The 21202-nt window shown below is 44.4% G+C and overlaps 9 protein-coding genes and 1 non-coding gene across 13 annotated transcripts; 6 read left to right on the top strand and 4 right to left on the bottom strand.

Annotated features, from left to right (window-relative positions):
• The first annotated feature begins 102 nt into the window (after positions 1-102).
• TRNAG-GCC (transfer RNA glycine (anticodon GCC)) lies at positions 103-173 on the top strand. Its single transcript has one exon. It is a non-coding gene; the product is annotated as a tRNA-Gly (tRNA).
• A 258-nt stretch (positions 174-431) lies between these two features.
• LOC135437989 (kelch-like protein 40b) lies at positions 432-1932 on the top strand. Of its 2 annotated transcripts, none has more exons than XM_064696124.1 (3): positions 432-592; positions 664-1396; positions 1465-1932. In XM_064696124.1, the coding sequence occupies exons 1-3, from the start codon at positions 501-503 to the stop codon at positions 1927-1929; spliced, it is 1290 nt and encodes a 429-aa protein (XP_064552194.1). In that variant the 5' UTR covers positions 432-500; the 3' UTR covers positions 1930-1932. The 2 variants fall into 2 exon arrangements, with proteins under 2 accessions (XP_064552194.1, XP_064552195.1); XM_064696125.1 differs by having other exon boundaries at positions 480-604.
• A 20-nt stretch (positions 1933-1952) lies between these two features.
• On the top strand, positions 1953-2830 carry Trs31 (trafficking protein particle complex subunit 31). Its single transcript, XM_064696128.1, has 3 exons — positions 1953-2240; positions 2298-2607; positions 2671-2830. Exons 1-3 carry the CDS (start codon positions 2065-2067, stop codon positions 2767-2769), a joined length of 585 nt encoding a protein of 194 aa, XP_064552198.1. The 5' UTR covers positions 1953-2064; the 3' UTR covers positions 2770-2830.
• Positions 2820-3349, bottom strand: ND-B15 (NADH dehydrogenase (ubiquinone) B15 subunit). The gene is made up of 2 exons (XM_064696129.1): positions 3151-3349; positions 2820-3073 (listed from the first exon to the last, which is right to left on the bottom strand). Exons 1-2 carry the CDS (start codon positions 3277-3279, stop codon positions 2861-2863), a joined length of 342 nt encoding a protein of 113 aa, XP_064552199.1. The 5' UTR covers positions 3280-3349; the 3' UTR covers positions 2820-2860.
• A 56-nt stretch (positions 3350-3405) lies between these two features.
• Positions 3406-7063, top strand: LOC135437987 (regulatory protein zeste). Its single transcript, XM_064696120.1, has 4 exons — positions 3406-3532; positions 4398-4496; positions 4547-6404; positions 6470-7063. Exons 3-4 carry the CDS (start codon positions 4556-4558, stop codon positions 6979-6981), a joined length of 2361 nt encoding a protein of 786 aa, XP_064552190.1. The 5' UTR covers positions 3406-3532; positions 4398-4496; positions 4547-4555; the 3' UTR covers positions 6982-7063.
• On the bottom strand, positions 7035-7892 carry ave (Protein aveugle). Its single transcript, XM_064696130.1, has 2 exons — positions 7620-7892; positions 7035-7400 (listed from the first exon to the last, which is right to left on the bottom strand). The coding sequence occupies exons 1-2, from the start codon at positions 7770-7772 to the stop codon at positions 7233-7235; spliced, it is 321 nt and encodes a 106-aa protein (XP_064552200.1). The 5' UTR covers positions 7773-7892; the 3' UTR covers positions 7035-7232.
• On the top strand, positions 7441-10179 carry Rpn6 (regulatory particle non-ATPase 6). Of its 2 annotated transcripts, none has more exons than XM_064696121.1 (5): positions 7441-7588; positions 8397-8721; positions 8778-9284; positions 9348-9560; positions 9616-10179. In XM_064696121.1, exons 1-5 carry the CDS (start codon positions 7539-7541, stop codon positions 9844-9846), a joined length of 1326 nt encoding a protein of 441 aa, XP_064552191.1. In that variant the 5' UTR covers positions 7441-7538; the 3' UTR covers positions 9847-10179. The 2 variants fall into 2 exon arrangements, with proteins under 2 accessions (XP_064552191.1, XP_064552193.1); XM_064696123.1 differs by having other exon boundaries at positions 7456-7588; positions 8400-8721.
• A 159-nt stretch (positions 10180-10338) lies between these two features.
• On the bottom strand, positions 10339-11235 carry LOC135437990 (attacin-B-like). Its single transcript, XM_064696126.1, has 2 exons — positions 10889-11235; positions 10339-10828 (listed from the first exon to the last, which is right to left on the bottom strand). The coding sequence occupies exons 1-2, from the start codon at positions 11191-11193 to the stop codon at positions 10429-10431; spliced, it is 705 nt and encodes a 234-aa protein (XP_064552196.1). The 5' UTR covers positions 11194-11235; the 3' UTR covers positions 10339-10428.
• Positions 11236-12650: 1415 nt separating this feature from the next.
• Positions 12651-13546, bottom strand: AttA (Attacin-A). The gene is made up of 2 exons (XM_064695779.1): positions 13196-13546; positions 12651-13135 (listed from the first exon to the last, which is right to left on the bottom strand). Exons 1-2 carry the CDS (start codon positions 13498-13500, stop codon positions 12736-12738), a joined length of 705 nt encoding a protein of 234 aa, XP_064551849.1. The 5' UTR covers positions 13501-13546; the 3' UTR covers positions 12651-12735.
• Positions 13547-15742: 2196 nt separating this feature from the next.
• jef (major facilitator superfamily domain-containing protein 6 jef) lies at positions 15743-20325 on the top strand. Of its 2 annotated transcripts, none has more exons than XM_064695847.1 (5): positions 15743-15893; positions 17421-17837; positions 17890-18568; positions 18636-19835; positions 19956-20325. In XM_064695847.1, exons 2-5 carry the CDS (start codon positions 17587-17589, stop codon positions 20136-20138), a joined length of 2313 nt encoding a protein of 770 aa, XP_064551917.1. In that variant the 5' UTR covers positions 15743-15893; positions 17421-17586; the 3' UTR covers positions 20139-20325. The 2 variants fall into 2 exon arrangements, with proteins under 2 accessions (XP_064551917.1, XP_064551918.1); XM_064695848.1 differs by lacking the exon at positions 15743-15893 and adding an exon at positions 17098-17240.
• Positions 20326-21202: the final 877 nt, after the last annotated feature.

Genomic DNA, 21202 nt, shown 5'->3' with positions numbered 1-21202 from the left:
TACTTTAATATTTTTTTCACGCGTCTTATTTTCTATATCAAAGTTCATACTCATAAAGCAAGGCTATATTCATATTGCGATTCGTTTCGAGTTCCATCACATGCATCGGTGGTTCAGTGGTAGAATGCTCGCCTGCCACGCGGGCGGCCCGGGTTCGATTCCCGGCCGATGCAACTAACTTTTTTGCCTCAAGTTAAACAACAAAATTGTTCGAACTATAAACCGAACGAGCAGCATTTTAATGGGGTCTGTAACCTTGAACCGCATATATTCACGTATATATTATCATCGAAATATAAAATATCAAGATACAACACTATCTACCATTTTGGGAAACACAAGACTAAGGTGTTCTTTTAAGTTTACAGAGCGGGCCCTATTTTCTCCGTAAAACATTCCTAAACGAACTTTGCCTATTTTTTTGTTGTGTGTGCTTAAGCTTGCCGTTAATATTCAATCACAAATATATATATATTTTAATATTTAAAGGAAGTTTTATAATGGATCAGCTAATGGAAAAATACGAAGCCTTGGACCAGCACAAGAGAGAGCCGGCCAACCGAGAACTCACGTGCAGTGTGCACTTTGTCAAGTAAATAGAGAGGCACAGAAAAAGCTCTTACTGGTATTTATGTACATATCAAACTAATATTGAATTTGTAGCACAAAGTTCGGACCGGGAACCTCATCCGAAGATGAACTGGGATCGGTAACATGCCTAGTCTCAAAAGCTGAAGATTTGGAGATCGAGCGTATTTTTAAGCGTCAATCTGCGGATTTGGCGACAAATCGATCGCTCTTTGAGTTCGGACATAACTTTGAAGATGTGCGCGATTGGACGAGCATCGAACAGCCTCTCAAGGTTTCCTTAAAAGCCGTCTTGCGCTATATGGTGGAAAACCATTTGAAGACCACCGTCCAAATAGAGATCAATAAAATGTATTTCAATTGCCATGTCATTGTGCTGCAGGCCTACTCCAAGTTCTTTATGGAGCTTGAGCCGATTCCGCTCGTTGTGACACTGCCGGAGGAGAAGGTATCGCAAAAGGCCTTTATGCTCATCTACAAATGGATGCTCAGCGATGAACCCACCCTGGAGCGCAACAACATTGTCGCCGTATTTGTGGCCGCAACTTATTTGAGAATTAAAGCTTTGCTGTTGGGCTGCTGGACGTATTTTGATGATGTAAACTGTTTTAATGAGGCCACCGCCTGCATCATGTATGTTGAATCGAAAAACAATCCGGCATTGGACATTGTTCGCAACTTGATGCTGACGCGCATACAAAAGTTTCTTCTCACATTTGTGGCAACTCGAGATTTTCTGGAAGTGCCGCTGAAGCATCTTGTCTATCTTCTCAGTTCGGATGAAATCTGTGTGAACACGGAAGTGGAGGTCTGTAATTAGATCGATTTTAGAATTCTTTTGCACATATTTAAAACATTTTTAACATATCCAAGCAGATACTCTTTATTGCTGTGCGTTGGCTGGGACACGATTGGCAGTGCCGGAAATCAAATGTGCCCAGCTTGATTGGTTGCATACGGTTCCATTCGATGCCGCTGTGGTATTTGCTGTGCGTGCGACGTGTGGAGACTCATAAGCTGGTCAGGGAGCTACTCGGTTTGCCCAATGTTGATGCTATAATCAATGAAGCCATTTCAAAGATAACTTCCAAAATGTACGAGCAAAAAATTGAGGGAATTTCAGACCATGGCAATATTATAAAGAATTTACAATCACGTCGATGGATAGTGGATGATGCGTGTCCCTATTATCATCATATTGGTTGTCCACATACGCGCGATATAAATTTCAGACAATTTGAGTCTTATTTAACAGCTTTGCAGCAACAGCCATGTGATTATTGGGCCAAAATAGATCTGCTCGATTTGAATAATCCAAGAAAGTGTGGCTGCATGCAATAACGGCCGAAAGCTAGGAAATACAAAATTGCCATTCACAACGCAGCGGTGCAGTATTCTAAAGATCTGGCATCCCTTACAGCTGTTTTGGTGCCAATTTGTTCGTGTGGCTTTGTTTACGTTTGTTGTGAAAATAAAATGGAAAAACTTGAAGCCCTTAAAATCTCATCAATGCGTCCGCGCAGCAATATACTTGATCGACCGCTATCCAAGGGCAAATCCGAGGTTTCACAAAGCATTGTGGCGCTGCTCTTCAGCGAGATTGTTCAATACTCTCAGAGCCGTGTTTTCACAGTTCCCGAATTGCAGACAAGGTATTTTGTATTTCGCTTGTGACTACCAAAGATTAGAAATAATGCCGTCTGGTTTAGATTACACGATTTGGGTCAGGATGTGGGCACACGCATTATTGATTTGTACTTTGTGCGCGAGCGCAGCTCCAAGCGTGAGACGAAGCTAACGCAAATGCTGCTCTTTGTGAAGACAACGGTCTGGAAGAATCTGTTCGGCAAGGAGGCGGAGAAACTAGAGCACGCCAACGATGATGAGCGCACGTACTACATCATTGAAAAGGAGCCACTGGTTAACACATTCATAAGTGTGCCCAAGGACAAGAGCTCCCTGAACTGTGCCAACTTCACGGCTGGCATCGTAGAGGCCGTATTAACCCACTGTGGATTCGTAAGTGTCTTTATGGTCGATGTTTTAGCCGACTTGTCCACTATATGCTTACAACTTTTACAGCCCTGCAAGGTGACGGCGCACTGGCATAAGGGCACCACGTATATGGTCAAGTTTGAAGACTTTGTCATAGCGCGCGACAAGCAGATGGAGGAGAAATAGAAATATACTTAAATTAACTAATATAACAATCGAAAAATACAGAATTTCAATTGTATGTTAACATTTTTGTATAATTTCACTAAATGGGCATTTAAATGAACTTGAACTGGCGATCCTTGTAGGAGACCTGACCGGTGCGGTATTTCTTTTCGCGGCCATCGCGTTCGGCCTTTAGGGCCCAAGCGTAGACAGCAATGGGCAGCACGACGGCGAAGAGACCCATGCGGAAGGAGTGTCCTGTGGGGCGGAAATGCTCATAGTTTGACACACGCATGGCCTGGAAGCGCGCTAGACCAGCGTCAAACTGCAAAATAGAGTGAATAATAATAATATGTGTATTATTATTTGGCCAGTGATGACATAACCACCAATTGTACATACCACAGTGCCGCCCTCTCCGGTGGCATGGCGAAAGGGATTCGAGCTCTGCTTTAAGTATTCGTGGCGGAGCTTAAGTGTTTGCTCGTGCTTGCGGCAAATGAATGCCTCCTCTTCTTTCGTTAAAACCATTTTACTTTGCTGCAAAACTCAACTCGGCAACAAGAGCAGAATCTAACAGCTGAGCCCAAACAGTATGAAGCAGAGTATTCTGACAGTCACAGCGAAACGCGCTCACTAGTCAGCTGGTTGGCAACTCTAGCCCAAAGCGCTTAAATAATTTACAGTTGGCAATGCTGTTCAATAATCGTTCAAATTTTTAGCTGTGCACCGGGCGGCCGCAGGACTAAAAGTTGCAATTTTAATTTAGGAAACTGGTGTTCCGGTGAGTAAAATCAGAAATACTGTGTGAATGAAGAGCAAAATTTAGCTTAAGTACTTTTATTTGCGTAACATTTTTCTTCTGATTTGATATATTTACCATAAAGTCTGTTGCTTCGTTGCTCCACCCTAACAACACCGTTATACGCACGCTCAGGTCCTACTACTCTCGCACACGTGCGCTGGCCATTCGTGTTTGTCAAGCTCTCACTCTCGCTCGTTCCCTGTTGAAAAGGGCACCCACTGCGCATGTCCTGCAAAGTGTTATGCGCAGATCTCGTGTCAATGTCCTGTTACACTGACATTTCCTCTAATTTGCCCACTCATGCTAGCTACGCTTTATATTCTGTTTTTACGCCTATGCAACTACGTATATTCGATTTTTTAATAAAAAAAAAAATAAGGTACTTATATTGTAAACGTGATTTTGTAATCATCTTTGGTTACAAATCAATACCCTAAGTCGCTAAAAAAAAAATGAACACTGCGCAAGACAAACTTCGTCCTCGTCGTTTCACAATATGTTACTGCATTGGAGTGAAAGAGAAAGCAACACCGAGAGAGAGTGGGAGAGAGAGAGTGAAAAAGCAAGTGAGCCACCGCGCATGTTCTACGTAGTTGGGCGTTTATGTTGTTGGTGGTGCACTTGGCTTAGCTATGTTCGTTTTGGGGTTGGGTAGGGCTGCCTGGCTGTCTGCTGGGTAGGTTGGTAGGTGAGCTGCCTTGCACCGCGGCACGCTTACGCTGCTTTAGGGGTTGTTGTTGCCGTGGAGTTGCGCGGTAGTCGCTTTCATTGCGTTCGCTTCACTTGCCGACGGGCAGACCTAGCGCAAAGTTCTCTGTTATTGTTGTTGTTGTTTTTGTCGCAGGATTGATTCGAGCCACCTCAAATGGTTTAATTGCAAACGCAACGTGCTCGTTTATTGATTTTTGCCCCGACGCTGCATACAAAAAATATATATATTGAGGTAAGTCAACGTTAAGTTATTGTAAGCTAAATTTAACATGCAGTTTGCAGGCCCATACAATGAGCCTCAAGTCCAGTGCACGGATAAAGAAGCGACGCTCCGCAGAGGCTGCAGCGGCGACCACAGCACCATCCTCCGGCTCCTTTGCAGCCATAAGCAGCCAGCAGGATGTAGTCACAAGCAATAACACTCACAGCAGCAATAGCAATAATAACAACAACAACAACAGCAACAACAACAGCAATGCCGGCGGCAGCAGCAGCATTCCAAATGCGAACCAGACTCCTCTCAGTAAGAAGCACAATTTCGTGGGTCGCAATCCCAATTTTGATACGGACGAGACGAAGCTGCTCATTCAGCTGTGGGGCGATCCGAAGCTGCAGCGCACCCTGATAACCACGCACAAGAAGCACGCGGTGATATGCCAACTGGCGGCTAAGATGCAGGAGTATGGCTATCATCGGTCACCGGAGGAGATTACGACGCGCATCAAAAATCTGAAGTGCTTCTATAATCGACTCAAGAAGGACAAGGAGTGCGGCCTGGGAGGCGAGACGGAACCCAGTTGGAAACATTTTGCCGAAATGGATGCTATTATGACGCGTCCCATATTCAGTGTGCGTCCCAACGAGGTTCCGGCCCCTTCGCTCAAATACCAACTGGAGCAGGCATTGGAGGAGCATGCCGAGCGGCGCAAGCGTCGCCAGGAAAATGGGGAGGAGTTGTCCGACAGCGAAAACGAGGAGGATGATATTCTACTGTCGTCCCTTGTGCCCAATGCCGCCAACGGCAAGTCCAAGCCGGAAGAGGCTGGCGAAAACGAAGCCGACGTGCAAATGGAAATGGACACGAATGAGGAGACTTTTGTGCCGCTCACAGGGAATAAAAGCACCGCAGGCAAGCGGCGCAAGCTGTCTTCCGAGGCAGATCTGGACATTGACGAGGCACCTGCAACAGGGCCACGCATAAAGACTGAGCCAGGCAACCAGCCAGAACCAGTGGCTGACTCAAGCACAGCAACAGTTCCTGCAGCAGCGGCTACCGCAGATCCCGAAGAGGACGATGACTGCATGCTGTTGCCGCTTCCGAAAGAGGAGCCCATCGATGTGGATGCCGTTGATGAGCCCGGGGCCGTCTCGCCAAAAAGTGCCAGCACGGGCACCGGATTCACGGGAGTCCCCGGAGCGCCCACCCGCTCTGTGATGCCAACACTGACAGATATGTTGCAGCTGCCGAAGGCTGCCAATCTGCTGCCCTATAGCGGCGCCAATGTCATCATACCGGCCAATAGCATCAGCACCAGCGTAGCCCAGCTCAACAGCACAGTGTCCACCAGCAGTACGGCCAGCGGCAAGCTGACACCAGGCAAGATCTCTTTGGTGCCCACGAATTTCCTGATGCAGCCCAAACAGGCGAACAATGCGACAGCCAGTAAAGCGGTCGGCACAGCGACTGGAGCTCAGCTGCAGCTGCTGCAGAGCGCCATTAATCAGGGCGCACGTTTGATGATCAGCGGCGCTGGCACGACACCCGTACAGACAGCAGCCAACACTGGCCTAGTTACGGGTCCGGGCGGCGTCAAGTTTGTACTGGTCAATGCGGAGCAGGCAGCGGCTGCCAAAGCAGTGGCAGCAGTGGGAAAACCGAGCGCTGCGTCGGTTCCGACTGCATCGTTGCCACAACAGCAACAGCAGAAGCTACTCCAGCAGCCGGAGTACATTCCACAGCAACAACAACAACAGCAACAACAGCAGCAACAGCAGCAGCAGCAACAACAACAACAGCAGCAGCAGCAACAGCAGCAGCAGCAACAACAGCAGCAAACTCAGCAGCTGGAGAAAAAGGAGGAGAAACGCCGCGCACAGGAAAAGGCGCGTGAGGAGCAGCAGTCGAAGCGACACATGACAAGTGAGTCAATTGGTAATCCTTAAAGTGAGAATTTTTTTTAATTTGGAGCTCTTCCTGCAACCTAGCTATGCGTATTATGCTGCGCCAGCTGCTCAACGCCCAAAACGAGGCCAATGAGATTCAACACAATCGCCTATCGCTGGAGCGGGAGCGCCTGGACTGGGAGAAGTCCGTGGGTGAACGTTTGCTAACATTGTTGCCGACATTGCTACAGCCAGCAGCAGCAGCTATGGCAGCTGCCAGTGCCGTTCAGCCAGTAGCGCCGCATCAGTCGCCGCAGTTCATAGTCTCGGGCGCGGCGGCTGGCTCAGCGGGGCAGCGCTTGCAACCGCCCAAGCTGCTCTTTACCACAGCTCTGCCCATGGCTAATGGCACGGTGTCCATGCCGCATATACTTACGCCCAGCAACGCGTTGGGCACCTCGCTGCCCAAGGTCATTGCGGCACCTGCTTCTTCGTCGTCTGCCAATAACAGCGGCACTGGGACACCGTGCACTATCGCGCCGAAGCCAGTGGAAATTTGCACACAAATCAATGATGTTCAGCTTGTCACTCCCAAGCTGGAGAAGGATGGCTAAAGCTGAGACATTGGATATTAACCAAGTACCAAAGATAATACTCGAATAAACTATGCAATTAAAATGTTTATTGCTATAAAAATATCAGTATTGCGCATTTAAAGTATTTTAGATAAACCTTTAAGCAGAAAAGCACTTAAAAACTCAAGGATGTTGTCCAACGTTGTCCTTTGCTTATGCTTACATTGTGCTTACGCAGCGTTATATTCCGGGTAAATGCTTACCATATTTTGGGTAGTATTCCAGATATCCTAGTGAATGTTGACGCGTTCCATATCGCGTATTTCCATAATATCAGTTTTTAGCCGTTGCTTCACAATCTCACGCCAAATGGCCTCGCGGTCTCGATTGTCAGTGACACCCATTCGTTGGAGCGAGGAATCTGTAATGCGGAGCAGGGCTCGACCCGTTATGTCGTGCTGAAAAGAAAGAACAGTTAGCAAGTGCTTAACAGTAGGCCAAGTGGTTAAATGTTTAAAATTAGAAAGATTTGACGTTGGCTTTAATAAATTGCTAGTTGTTCCTGTTGAACTACAAGCTGAGAACAACAGCCGAATATGGCACATGTGCTTCGGGAATATAACAAAAAGGACCAGGAACCGCACTGGTGAGTCTCTGTCTGTGTGGTTGGAACTTACAACTCTAAATAGCTCCACATACGATTTGTACTCGCCACAATGCCGAAGATACCATTTTTGTACATCATCCACGGTCCACTGGTAAACAGCTTTGGGTCGCGTTGTTTTGGCTCGTGCCTTGTTTTGTGTTGAGTTAGCCATTTCCTCACCCATTGTGTTTGCTTGTAAAATTGGTGGCCAATACCTGTTGACCCAGCGAATCCTTTCGCTTCCTACCCACGACAGGCGGCAATCCAACTTCTACACTTTTCCATTTTCGGTCCCCTAACGCACTTCGTGCCCAAATCAATCGATAGTATTTAATCGGAACTAGTTGACTACTTTAGAGCCTAAAATTGATCTGCAGTTGCAATTGTTTGAGCACGACACTGCGTAAAACAGTTTAATAATATTTATATTTTAATCATTTATGTATATTTAAAATTGGTATTTTGTTCCCTGTAAAATGGTGTGGAGCAGTACCAGTTCATATATCGTTAGACATGTGCAGCGTTGCATCGAGAATCGTTCGATTGGCAGTATCACGTGGCTATCGCCAGCTACACATCTCGAATCGTGACTAGCGCTTAATAACAACGACAACTGCAATCAGCATACTACTAAAGTTGTGAAAAAATATACAAATACGCATTACATACATTTAAGAGCAAGTGTAAACTCACAAAGAAACTTGCATCTGGATAGTGCACTAGACAATACACGCTTTTTTATTCGATTTGCCAACGTTTGCTCTCAAAAAAACTCGTAGCCACTTTCATCTTTCGATTGTCGCCGCAGCAGTAGCAAAATGGCCGGAGCTACACTATTCGAACGTGCCCAGGCGCTGTCCAGTGTAAATCGCGAAGAGGGCATTTCCCTGCTAAATAAAATAGTGCGTGAACAAGAAGTAGCTGAAAACGATGAGGAACTCATACGCATTAAGGAGCAGGGCATTATGCAGCTGGGTGAGCTCTACAAACAAGGGGGCAAGGCCAAAGAACTGGCCGATTTGATCAAGGTGACTCGGCCGTTTTTGAGCTTGATCAGCAAGGCAAAGGCCGCGAAGCTGGTGCGTTCGCTGGTCGACATGTTCCTCGATATGGAAGCGGGCACTGGCATTGAGGTACGTAGCCCCATTAGATACAGCCATATGATGGCTTATCTTATATTTTTTGGCAGGTTCAACTTTGCAAAGACTGTATAGAGTGGGCAAAGCAGGAGAAGCGCACCTTCTTGCGTCAATCTCTGGAAGCGCGTCTGATTGCACTCTACTTTGATACGGCTCTGTATACAGAGGCGCTTGCCCTGGGCTCGCAGTTGTTACGCGAGCTGAAAAAACTGGATGACAAAAATCTGCTGGTGGAGGTGCAGCTGTTGGAGAGCAAAACCTATCATGCACTGAGCAACTTACCCAAGGCCCGTGCCGCCCTAACTTCAGCGCGTACCACGGCTAATGCCATCTACTGTCCCCCTAAAGTGCAGGGCGCCCTCGATCTCCAGTCGGGTATTTTGCATGCAGCCGACGAGCGAGATTTTAAAACAGCGTTCTCGTATTTCTATGAAGCATTCGAGGGTTTCGATAGCGTTGACAGTGTCAAGGCCCTCACTTCTCTGAAGTACATGTTGCTGTGTAAGATTATGCTTGGCCACTCGGACGATGTCAATCAAATAGTTAGCGGCAAGTTGGTAAGCAATGATAGTATAAGCCATCTTAGACGTTGACAAACTTGGCGTTGTTGTTTCTGTCAGGCCATAACCTATTCCGGCCGTGATGTTGACGCCATGAAAGCTGTAGCGGAGGCCTCACATAAACGCTCGCTGGCCGACTTTCAGCAGGCATTAAAGGACTATAAGAAGGAGCTGGCAGAAGATGTCATTGTGCAGGCACATCTTGGTACACTCTACGACACCATGCTGGAGCAGAATCTATGCCGCATTATCGAGCCATATTCGCGTGTGCAGGTTGGCAAATGTTCTCACATTGCTAAAAATCCATGATTTCATATTTATTTTGCAGGTTTCCCATGTGGCGGAGAGCATTCATCTGCCCATGCCACAGGTGGAAAAGAAACTATCACAAATGATATTGGATAAAAAATTTAGCGGCATTTTAGATCAAGGCGAGGGTGTGCTCATTGTGTTCGAGGAGACGCCCGTGGATAAGACGTATGAGCGTGTGCTAGAGACCATCCAGAGCATGGGCAAGGTGGTTGATACATTGTATCAAAAGGCCAAGAAGCTGTCATAAGTCCTCACAGTAAACACGCACGTCCCGCACACATCTACGCATCATTAATGAATATCTGCGAAATTAGAAGACAATTTTTGGTTTTTTCCTTGTACTCTGAAAAATTCCCTCACTGATCCCCAAAAATCATAAACTTTGTTATAACCACATCTTTGTATGTTTCGGTACAACTTACAGCTGAAAAATAAACACTTATTGGTGGGAATAGCAGTAATAATAATGTGTAAACCATAATACAATATTTTTAAGCGTAATTATCCAATAGAAAATGAGTGCGCAATATGATAAGTAAAATTATTCAATTAACCAATAATAACACGAACTAAAACCTAACCAATCTCAATTATTCTCCCTAACACAGGGCGGACATTTAAAATTCAAAATTTTTAAAATTATTTTTCGTTTTTAATTAACCTTCTGAGAATTTTTTTTGGGAACTACTTCTCTCGCTTTCAATCTCTGATTATCAGCCCAATAAAAGTAATAGGTTGATTTTTCAAATATAAAATATATATTTGTTTTTTGTTTATTTTGTAATATAAATAAATAATTTAAATATTCGTAAATGGCAAACAGACATAATTAACCGAAAATATGGGTTAGACCCAGTCCACCGCCAAAGTTGGACTGTCCGTTCAATGGACCCGAGGTCCACTTGGAGGCAGTACCGGTCAGATCTAGGCGAGTGTTACGATCCTGGGATGACCACAAGTTGGCTCGTCCATCCAGACCCAATTGCTTGCCAATGCCGGGAATGTTGCTGTGCGTCAAGCTGGCGCCGTGCCCGTTGATGTGCGAGTAATCCAGGCCAGCGCCATTGCGCTGGAACTCAAAGCCGTTGGCTAACTTGTTCTGAGAGGCAAACACCTTGGCGTCCAGGTTGTGGTTGCCATTGTTGAAAAGATTGGCATGTGCCGACTGCTGGAAGCTGTCCTGCACGCCAGGCGTGTGGGTCTTGGTAAGGTCAAATCCATGCCCATGACTGTGCGAAAGCAAGTCCATTAGTTAACACTTCATTAGGAAGAGGGTTCGATTAACTTACTTGTTGTAGGCAACCGATCCTCCAGTGGTAACGGGTCCCTTTTGTGTGTTGCCTGCGGCGAAGACTTGTCCAATGACATTGTGATCGGGAGTGCCAATGCCTTTGCTGAGCGCCAGGCGCGCGTCAGAGCCACCTGCCGGATTGGAAGTCAGTGAACCGCCCAGGACCTGGCGGCGCACTCGAATGGGACGCGGTTGTGCCGTTGGTCTTGGATAATATGGTAGCGTCTGGAAGCGCTGAGGCATGGCCTCGACGCAGGCACCAATGGCAACAACTGCCAGGATGAAAATGCTGCTGCTTTGCATGTTGCTTTGAGCTATTATTCCTGATTACTGATGATGGCTGTAGACGCACATGGCGCTTATATACAAAGGCCTTTGTTCTGGGGAAACACTGTGCGGGGCTAGCTGATTGTGATTCACCCGAGCTGACATCGATCTCTGTTGTCTTGTCTGTCTTATCAGCAGCGTCCCAAGTAAATCCCCGCGCGTGGTTTTAAGCCAAACAATTTGATTGCCTGCCTACACTTGTTGCGCTCACTTTGCGGTGATTTTTGAGCTTTAAGCTGCCGCTGGACGGAAGGAAATTTTACCGGAGGTCAATAAGGAGTTTTGTACACTTTTCATTATATTGAACGTGAGACTTGAAAGTATAAAGGTCGCTTTAGATTGATTGTGCCAGCAAGGGCAGAAAACATTTTTGATGGGAATTCAATTTTTACTTTTCCCAAAGTTATCTACTTGAAGCGACTAAGTCACTTGATCTGATCGGGGATGAACTAGTATAAGTTTACGTACATAACACATTATGGACCTTAAGAGGCCTGTCTTACTGCTCCTCTCTCAACTCCCCACAAAATAATTGTATGTTCGGAAGAGCATAAAAACAGTAAATTTACAGTCTACAAAGAGAAAGAGAGAGCAAATAATTTAGAAACAAAAGGAATTACCAGAAGAGAGCGTTGAGTACAATGCCACTCAATTTGAGTGAACTTTTTGGCAAAAAAATAATTGAATTTCATGCGCAAGAGCAGTCAACGAGTGAAGAGAAAGAGTGGGGAGAGAGAATGAGAGAAAGTTAAGTCGATTGTTACGATTGGGAAACCTCGCAATTTAAAGTTTGCACTTAGCTGACTGTCTACTCAATAGGGAATTTTGAATTAAACGCCTGTCCGGATAAGGACTTATTATATTTGTCGAAATTAAGGTAACACATGTAAATTCTTTTAATTTTGTTTAAGTTTCTTTAATCAAGCTGCTCAATATATGTAGCATCAGGGTGATCCCAGACAAAATCTTTCACAGTGAAAATAGTAACATCTGCGAAATTGGAAGATACATTTGGAATTTCCCTTGTGCTCCAAAAAATGCCCTCACTGATCCCAAAAAGTCATTGACTTTGTTTTTTTTATTTTTGGTACAGTTTACAGCTGGAATAAAAAATTATTGGGCTTAATAGCATTAAATAGCATGTATTTACTTTAACTATGTGATGTGTGAGTGCATACATTGTTGGTTGTGGATGTATTAGTGTAATGCTGAATATCAGTTGGAATTTGAATTAACACTTCAATGCTTACGCACATAAAAGTAATTATAATCTATAAATCATAATAAGGTATCCTCTCTTTATACGGTAGAAATTCCATAATATTAAATACCCCAACATTTTTCATCTTTTATTGCCCTGCTGGGAATTTTTTGGGAACCACATTCACTTTCAACCCCTTTTTATAATCCCTAAAAAAATCAAAAGCAGCAAATTGATTTTGTAAATGATTTTTTTGTTTATTTTGTAATATAAATAAATAATTTAAATATTTGTAAGTGTCAAATTTAAATTGACATTTAACCGAAAATATGGGTTAGACCCAGTCCACCGCCAAAGTTGGACTGTCCGTTCAATGGACCCGAGGTCCACTTGGAGGCAGTACCGGTCAGATCTAGGCGAGTGTTACGATCCTGGGATGACCACAAGTTGGCTCGTCCATCCAGACCCAATTGCTTGCCAATGCCGGGAATGTTGCTGTGCGTCAAGCTGGCGCCGTGCCCGTTGATGTGCGAGTAATCCAGGCCAGCGCCATTGCGCTGGAACTCGAAGCCGTTGGCTAACTTGTTCTGAGAGGCAAACACCTTGGCGTCCAGGTTGTGGTTGCCATTGTTGAAAAGATTGGCATGTGCCGACTGCTGGAAGCTGTCCTGCACGCCAGGCGTGTGGGTCTTGGTAAGGTCAAATCCATGCCCATGACTGTGCGAAAGCAAGTCCATTAGTTAACACTTCATTAGGAAGAGGGTTCGATTAACTTACTTGTTGTAGGCAACCGATCCTCCAGTGGTAACGGGTCCCTTTTGTGTGTTGCCTGCGGCGAAGACTTGTCCAATGACATTGTGATCGGGAGTGCCAATGCCTTTGCTGAGCGCCAGGCGCGCGTCAGAGCCACCTGCCGGATTGGAAGTCAGTGAACCGCCCAGGACCTGGCGGCGCACTCGAATGGGACGCGTTTGTGCCGTTGGTCTTGGATAATATGGTAGCGTCTGGAAGCGCTGAGGCATGGCCTCGACGCAGGCACCAATGGCAACAACTGCCAGGATGAAAATGCTGCTGCTTTGCATGTTGCTTTGAGGTATTATTCCTGATTACTGATGATGGCTGTAGACGCACATGGCGCTTATATACAAAGGCCTTTGTTCTGGGGAAACACTGTGCGGGGCTAGCTGATTGTGATTCACCCGAGCTGTCATCGATCTCTGTTGTCTTGTCTGTCTTATCAGCAGCGTCCCAAGTAAATCCCCGCGCGTGGTTTTAAGCCAAACAATTTGATTGCCTGCCTACACTTGTTGCGCTCACTTTGCGGTGGTTTTTGAGCTTTAAGCTGCAGCTGGACGGAAGGAGACTTTCTTGGGACATATGTCCAATAACTAGAAGATTCTTTTTCGTCAACTCAATCTGCATTCAAAAAAAGCCTTTCAAACTTGATTGTGTACAAGTAAAACAAACATTTTTGGCTGCAATAAAATGTTCGACCGATCAATCCCATGACGTACCTACATACAACGATATACACAGCTTATACCTGAACATAAATGAACATGCATACACATTCACATCGCGAAGTTTAAGAAGCTCCTTAAACTCCACTCTTCATCGCCGTCAAAATAATTACAACTTCCCCAGCGCACAATAACAGTTTATTAGCACACAAAAAAGCAGAGAGACAAAAGAGCAAGAAACAAATACTTGAATGAACCACAAGAGAGCGTTGAGTAAAATGCCGCTCGAATTGAGTCGAGTTCTTGGCAAAACCTAATTGAATTTTTTGCGCAGGAGCAGTCACCAAATGCAAAGAGAAAAGGAGGAGAGCGAGCGAAGCAAGAGCGAAAGCGAAGTTTTACGCTTGGGCAAAACTCGCAACTTAAAGCTCACACTGAGCTAATTTTCTTCTCACCAAGTGAATTTGAAGCAAATAATTGTAATTATAATTGTATATATAAATATAATATTCTATATATTTAAATAATATTTTACGTTTCTTCAAACAGCAGAGCGAACATACGTATAGGGTATACAGCTTAATCAGCACAAGTCGTTTCGTCAAAATACCAGCTTGTGACGTAAAAGAAAACATCAAATAAATCTTAATTTGCGATACCATCAAACAAACATTTTTTGTGGGGAATTTCTGGTTTTTCAAGAAATCGAATAAATGGCAAATTGAGTGATGCTGTAGCTGTAGCAAAAGGCTTACATGAGGTAAATTATATTATGCTTGGCAACGTTCTTCTTAAGTGAGGAGCGCGCCAGCGGAAAACGCTTATCAATTGTTACGCTCGGCATCTATTTGAGAATGACAAACGAGATAATTTAGGTGCTTTTTTTAGCTGAGTAAAAATAAATAACGAATATAACTCTATATATATTTTGCTGGCTTAGCTAAAAGTGCGGCTGGTCAAGGCTTGGAATAATTACAATATATATACAGTTGAATCAGGTTTTATGCGGATTTTAATTATCCGGGAACATCTCCTGGCCTGATTTTTATTTTATACCTCCATTTACTACCTTAAACGAATTGCTTAAATAAATTTATTTCATGGAATAGAATAAGATATCATCCATATGCATATATAAGTTTGTAGAAAGAAATTCAAATGAATGAAAAAAAAAAGGTAAATAATGAAGGTTTTTGCTTCCATAGCTTTACAGAGACGTAAACGCTTTGTGTAAATATGCAGTTAATAAATTCCGTTTAAATTAAAAATCATATTTCTCTTGATATATAATAATGATTGTTATACTTTCCAATTTATTTATGCCTTAGGGGTGAAATAATTCAATCGGATATAAAAAATTGACTTGCTTTCCGACTTGATTTTCATAAGTTTTTATAAACAACTTTAAAAGTCGTTAAAGAAATACTCCAAATATAATTTAAGTGCCACAAATTATTACATAAAGAATCATATAGCTGTTTATATATATATATGTATATGTATAATTTATAACTAAAGTTATCGTTATCAATTCAATTATTAATTATAATTGACATATTCCGTAGTAAAATATTTAAATCAAGTTGAAATTGATTTGATTTCCTACTTGATTTTCAAATGTTTATAATAAACAATTTAAAAAGTCGCTAACTAAAGCCTCGAATATGATTTAAGGGCCACAAATGATTGGCGCCAAGCTGTCAGCTTTCGAATTCTCTCTTGGGTGCCGGGCCCTCTCTTAACCGGCGCTGCTTATGTCGTCTGTCAGCGGTGTCAAATCTCATTAAGTTTAGCGAACGAAACGCGCTTGAGCGAGCTTTTCCGTTTTCCGCTTTTCCTCGTTCTTGAGCGTTTTTGGCTCTTGAAAAATTGTGTGCGCTGGATAAATTGTCAAATGCGCGTATAGAGGCAAGACGCGACTTGTCTGTTGAAAAACTTTGCTTATCGATTACGCACGTAACACTTGCCTTGAGCTATTACCGTGAAAATTTCAAATAAATGTGCTAACAATATTGGTGTGTAAGCAGTTCCAAAAAATAAAAGACCTTCAAGAAATCCTTAAAGAAAATCTGATATACATAGTTTTGGGGTGGATGTGATTTGCGCTGTTACTGTTTTTCGTTGGTGTCTTTAAAATGTTGGCCTTCAAAATGGTGCACAAGTTATCCGTGTATATAGACCACGTACATATGTATATACACACAACTGTGCTTAGGACTATGCAGAGTAGCTCTGCCAAATGGATTATCTATTTAAAGTGCTTGTTATTAAAATCGTTGTGTAATTCAAGGACTACTTTTTTTTTTTGCTTTGTGAAAAGTATTTTATTATTTCTACTATATACATATATATAGTAGTATATACATTCATGTTCCGACATATGTTTAGGCAAAAACAATAGTGAAATCAGAAACTTTTGCATTAATTTTTTAAAATCGACTTTTCACATCCTCCCTTAAAACATAAGCAGATATTTTATTTTAAAGAAAAAAACAACAACAAGTCTGCTCTATATACATGCATACGTGTATACACACACATACACAAGCACGCATACATATGTGGGTACTATGGTAGACAAACCCACTTACCTACATTTAGAACGTGCCAACTGTGCGTATGTGTGATAAAAAAAAGCTGCAAGGCACAAAACTCACCGAAATTCACTCATTCGCTCAGTTGAACTCGACGCGACGCTCAAAGCTCATAGCTAATGCAACTAACTCACTCAAGCAAAGCCGAGCGCCCTCTGGCGCCCTCTCCCTGCAGAATTCAACAGCTCACCCGCTAACCGTCAGAGTGCTCAATCCGTTTTTTATTGTGTCATCCGCTTTGTCATTTATTATGAAATGTGTGTTTTCAATGTTAAGCGGGACAGCTGAAGGGAAATGCATTAGCCTGCCTGTAAGATAGGGAATCATCGGACCTCCTTTGATATATCTAAGACAAACAGAAAACTATATGTCAATCCTCAACAGGTGAAAAGTCTTTACATGTTATAGGTAAGCGCTTAATTGGACCCGCTTTTCATAGAGCCTAAAAGAGTAGAAAATTCAGCACTTAGTTTAGGTATTTTCTAGAGAGATCTGAAACAGCCAAAATAAAATAAATTGCAATGCAACGGAATCTAGTTGTACATAGATCTGACATTACTTTGAAATTATGTTTATATGTTTAATTTATTGTCATATTTTTATTTGTTAGTTAATTTTTTCATATGTGGTTTTAGTTGTAATTGTGTTGTGATTCTGATTCTATTGAGCGAATATAGTTTGGTTTGGGCTTAGTTCAGTTCGGTTCATGGCTCATTGTAAAGTGGAATTCCGAGCTCAAAGTGTTCAAAGCAGCTTTGCAGCCTTGTTGTATACAAAATATTTATATTGAAAGTATTTACTTGGTTGGATGAGCGTTGGTTATAAATGTTGTTTGATCCTAAATCGAGCATAATTGCTGCCGGACTCGCCCACCCACACGCCCCCTGCCCAGTCGGCGAGCATTTACAAAGCGTTTAGCACTAATTGGCCCTTTGTCTTCCTAAACAGCTGCTAAAGGAAAATAACAAGGATGATGCTGTAGTCGAGAAGCGCAGCAACGCACAAAAGCACAGTTGAAACAAAAGAGCTGCAGGGCAGGAAGTGTCAGGAAACAGGAAGCGGGCATAATAGCACACACAGACACAGACGTTGTCAGAGTTGAGTGCGCCTACAAATGAATCCCTATAATGCTGCGGTCGGTGGTGCAGGTGGAGGTGGCGCGGCCAATCCGTTTGGTACGCCCGGCTACGTACAGCCACAGCAGTCGAGCATGGGCTATGGCTACGAGGAACAGCCAACGGCTGGCTATGATCAGGGCGGAGGAGCGGGCATCGGCTATGGGCAGCAGCAGGCCCCTGGCTATGGACCAGCGGGCGCTAGGCCGCGCGTCGACGTTGAGGCCAGCGGCGAAGTGGATCCCAACTTGTAAGTGGCTTTTAGTAGTTGTAGTCCGGCGGAGATGACGTTTGCTTTGCAGATATCCGGAGGCAAAGGATTCAACGCACAAAGTGCGCGGCGCTTCGGGAGTCCTGGAAATGTTTTTTGGCGGCACGGAGCAGGAGCTGATACCGGTGAAGAGCTTTTACTTTTTCTTCTATGCGGCATTCGGATCACTGTTCCCGCTGATGGGCGTCTACTTCAAGCAGATGGGCATGAATCCCGGCCAATGCGGCATACTGGTTGGCATGCGGCCCTTCGTCGAGTTCCTCTCGGCACCATTCTGGGGCTCCTATGCGGATCGCTGCCGGCAGGGCAAAAAGCTGCTGCTCGCCTCTCTCGCCTGCTGGGTGCTCTTCACCATACCGTTGAGCTTTATACGCCCGGAGGCCGTCAACTGCATCGAGCGCCGCAATGCCACCGACTTTGTGCTCACCTATACGCGCTCCAAGCGCGACACCTCAGCCATGTACGAGCCGATTAGTCAGCTGGAGCACGATCAGGCCGACTACGATGACAATATGCTCGCAGACGAGGCCGACGAGCAGGCGGAGGCCGAATCGGAATCGGGGCACAGTAGACACAAGAGATCGCTGCTGCTGCCACGCATCGATGCGGGCATTTCGCCGGTGCACATCAACTTCGTGAGCAACTACGATGACAAGCACCATCGGGATTATGTGACGCCCATCTTCAGCTCCATGGTGTACCGCACGCCAGTAAGTATTCGACGTTTTGTGGAGTCAAGAGCCTGCTGAGTGGCACTCCTTGTTGTAACTATTGCAGGACATTCAGAAGGCATTCTTTTTGCTGCTGTTGGTCATCCTGATTGGTGAGTTCTTTAGTGCTCCGGCCATAACACTGGCCGACTCGGCGGTCATAACGCTTCTCGGCGAGGATGCGGATAAGTATGGACATCAGCGCATGTTTGGCTCGCTCGGCTGGGGAATTTCAATGTTTTTGGTGGGCATTGCCCTGGACCACTCCACCTCGTTCTCGAATCATCCATGCGGCGCCGGCAACAAGGAGAAGAACTATAATATTTGCTTTTCAATTTTCTCGGTGCTGATGACCTGCGCCATTATCTCGGCCTCGAAGATCACCTTCAAGTACGAGCCCATCGATGAGAGCCAGCAGCAGGCATCGGCCCAGTTCGTGGATCCCAACAAAAAGGCCGAGGAGGAGTCGATGAACCAGCTGGCCGCCCAGCTCAATTTACCATCACTGGCTGTGGGTAGCGGCAGCGCCGCTTCAGGTGCCTGCGCTGGCGGCGTCAGCAGCTTCAATGCTGCCGGCCATCAGCCGCAGCCGCACATTGGCGCCGAGTCCAAGGTGTTTGCACAGACGGCCAAGGAGCTGCCCGAGTGGGTGACGGTGCTGACACATTTTAAGGACCTTAAGACCGCCTCGTTTCTGTTTGTCGCCTGGTTCATGGGCTTCGGCATTGGCCTGATCTTCACCTTTCTGTTCTGGCATTTGCAAGACTATGGCGGCACGCCCACGCTTTTCGGCGTCGCCTCCGTCATCAATCACGTGTCCGAGATCTTTGCCTATTTCTTCAGCTTTCGCCTGATCACCCAGATTGGGCACGTGAAGGTGCTCTGCCTGGGCCTGATGGGCAATGTGTTGCGCTTTCTGTACATCTCGTATTTGACCAATCCATGGATGGTGTTGCCCTTCGAACTGATGCAGGGCATTACACATGCCGCTGTGTGGGCCGCCTCGTGCTCCTACATTGCTCACAACACGCCCAAGCATCTGCGCGCCTCGTCGCAGGGCGTACTCCAGGGCATCCATCATGGCTTAGGTCGCGGCTGCGGTGCCATCATTGGTGGTATGTTTGTCACCTACTACGGTACTACTGCTACCTTCCGTTGGTATGGTATCGCTTGTCTCTTCGTGCTCGGCCTGTTCATCTTCATCAACTTCTACCGCAAGGAGCAGGGCTTCATATCGGAAATACCCGTCACCGAAGATCCCCATCAGGTAAATTATATCTATACAGGGTCACCATCTTAAGTGAATCAGTCTGAGGTATTACCTATATTGTCGAATTTGGTCAATATAGTTCTTGGGCATATTCTTAACTGTTTCTTCGATTCACAGGTGGCCGAAGAAACTTCCCATTTGGCTCCACATGGCGTGCCCAGCAATCCCATACCACGGGCTCTGTCCAACACGCGCTTGAACGAGATGAATCCAAATGGAGGACCGTATGGCACCTATCAGACCACAGGCGGCAACCTGGACATACCCGGTGCCAGTCCACACAATCCGTTTGCACAGTAAACCCATGTGACTTCCCCCCAGTTAACAAATAGTCCTCGCATACAAAACACCGTCATAGAACCAGTAAGAGTGCTCTAGTCGGTAGTGACTGACTAGAAGATACCCTGTACCCAGCATCGAGATGCCGTAGCAATCATACGAGCTTCCTTTTAAATTAGTAAATTTAAACTCTACTTTTAGCCCCGCACTTTTGTTTTAAGATTCCGATCTTTATAATATTTTCACGGCTAAAGAAAAATCAGTTATTTATATTATATTTTGGTAAAGCGGGAGCAGGTACGCAAAAAGTGAACTATTCTGGAACTGTGTATTCTATAGCAGAGCCTACATAATACATTTGGTGTCTCTAGCTCTTATAAAGCCCGTCTATGCATATAAATCGGAATATCTATTATAATAGATATCGTGAATAACAGTGTCAGCTATCAATGATCTCAAATAAAATTGATATGCTTGGGCAAAAGGAAGACCTACCTTTCAAAGTTCGTCTCCAGTTTTATATATATATATATACATATATATACATATATAATTTAATATATATAATTTGTGGGGTCTGCCTGTTACATACATCTGCACAAAATCAAATGACCCTTTACTTTCGATGGGTATAGGGTATAAACGGAAATACATACAAACACCACATAGTCATGAACACCAGCACAGAATGAACAATATATAACCGAAAACATATCTTGGACATTGGCCTGCAATATTAATTGCCTGATACATTGCTTTATTATGGGTTTTGGTGCTTATATTATACATGAAAAAATATGCCATATAAACGAATAACATAAACCAAAAGATGAATAAATATATTTTATATTGGAGGTTCATATACATAAAGCAATACATTTGCTGTCATAGCGCTAATTAAACTAATTACAAGTGAATACTATTTATTTATTAACTGTTTACCGTTGCCATTAGTTACAGCTATTTGCATAAGTGTTGATATAGCTTATTTAGATCAAAGCTAGACAAATTACAACTTTTTGTTTATAATATTGCACATAAATTATTTGCCTAACCTATAATATTTATAAGCATTTTATATATTA

The sequence above is a fragment of the Drosophila montana genome, unplaced genomic scaffold (genome assembly GCF_035044405.1).
Source record: "Drosophila montana isolate Dmon_TW-CO22-7 unplaced genomic scaffold, ASM3504440v1 contig_3833_1, whole genome shotgun sequence".
NCBI classification, from domain to species: Eukaryota; Metazoa; Arthropoda; class Insecta; order Diptera; family Drosophilidae; genus Drosophila; species Drosophila montana.
Note: the sequence above shows the minus strand (reverse complement) of the source record. Positions and strands in the feature narration are given on the sequence as shown.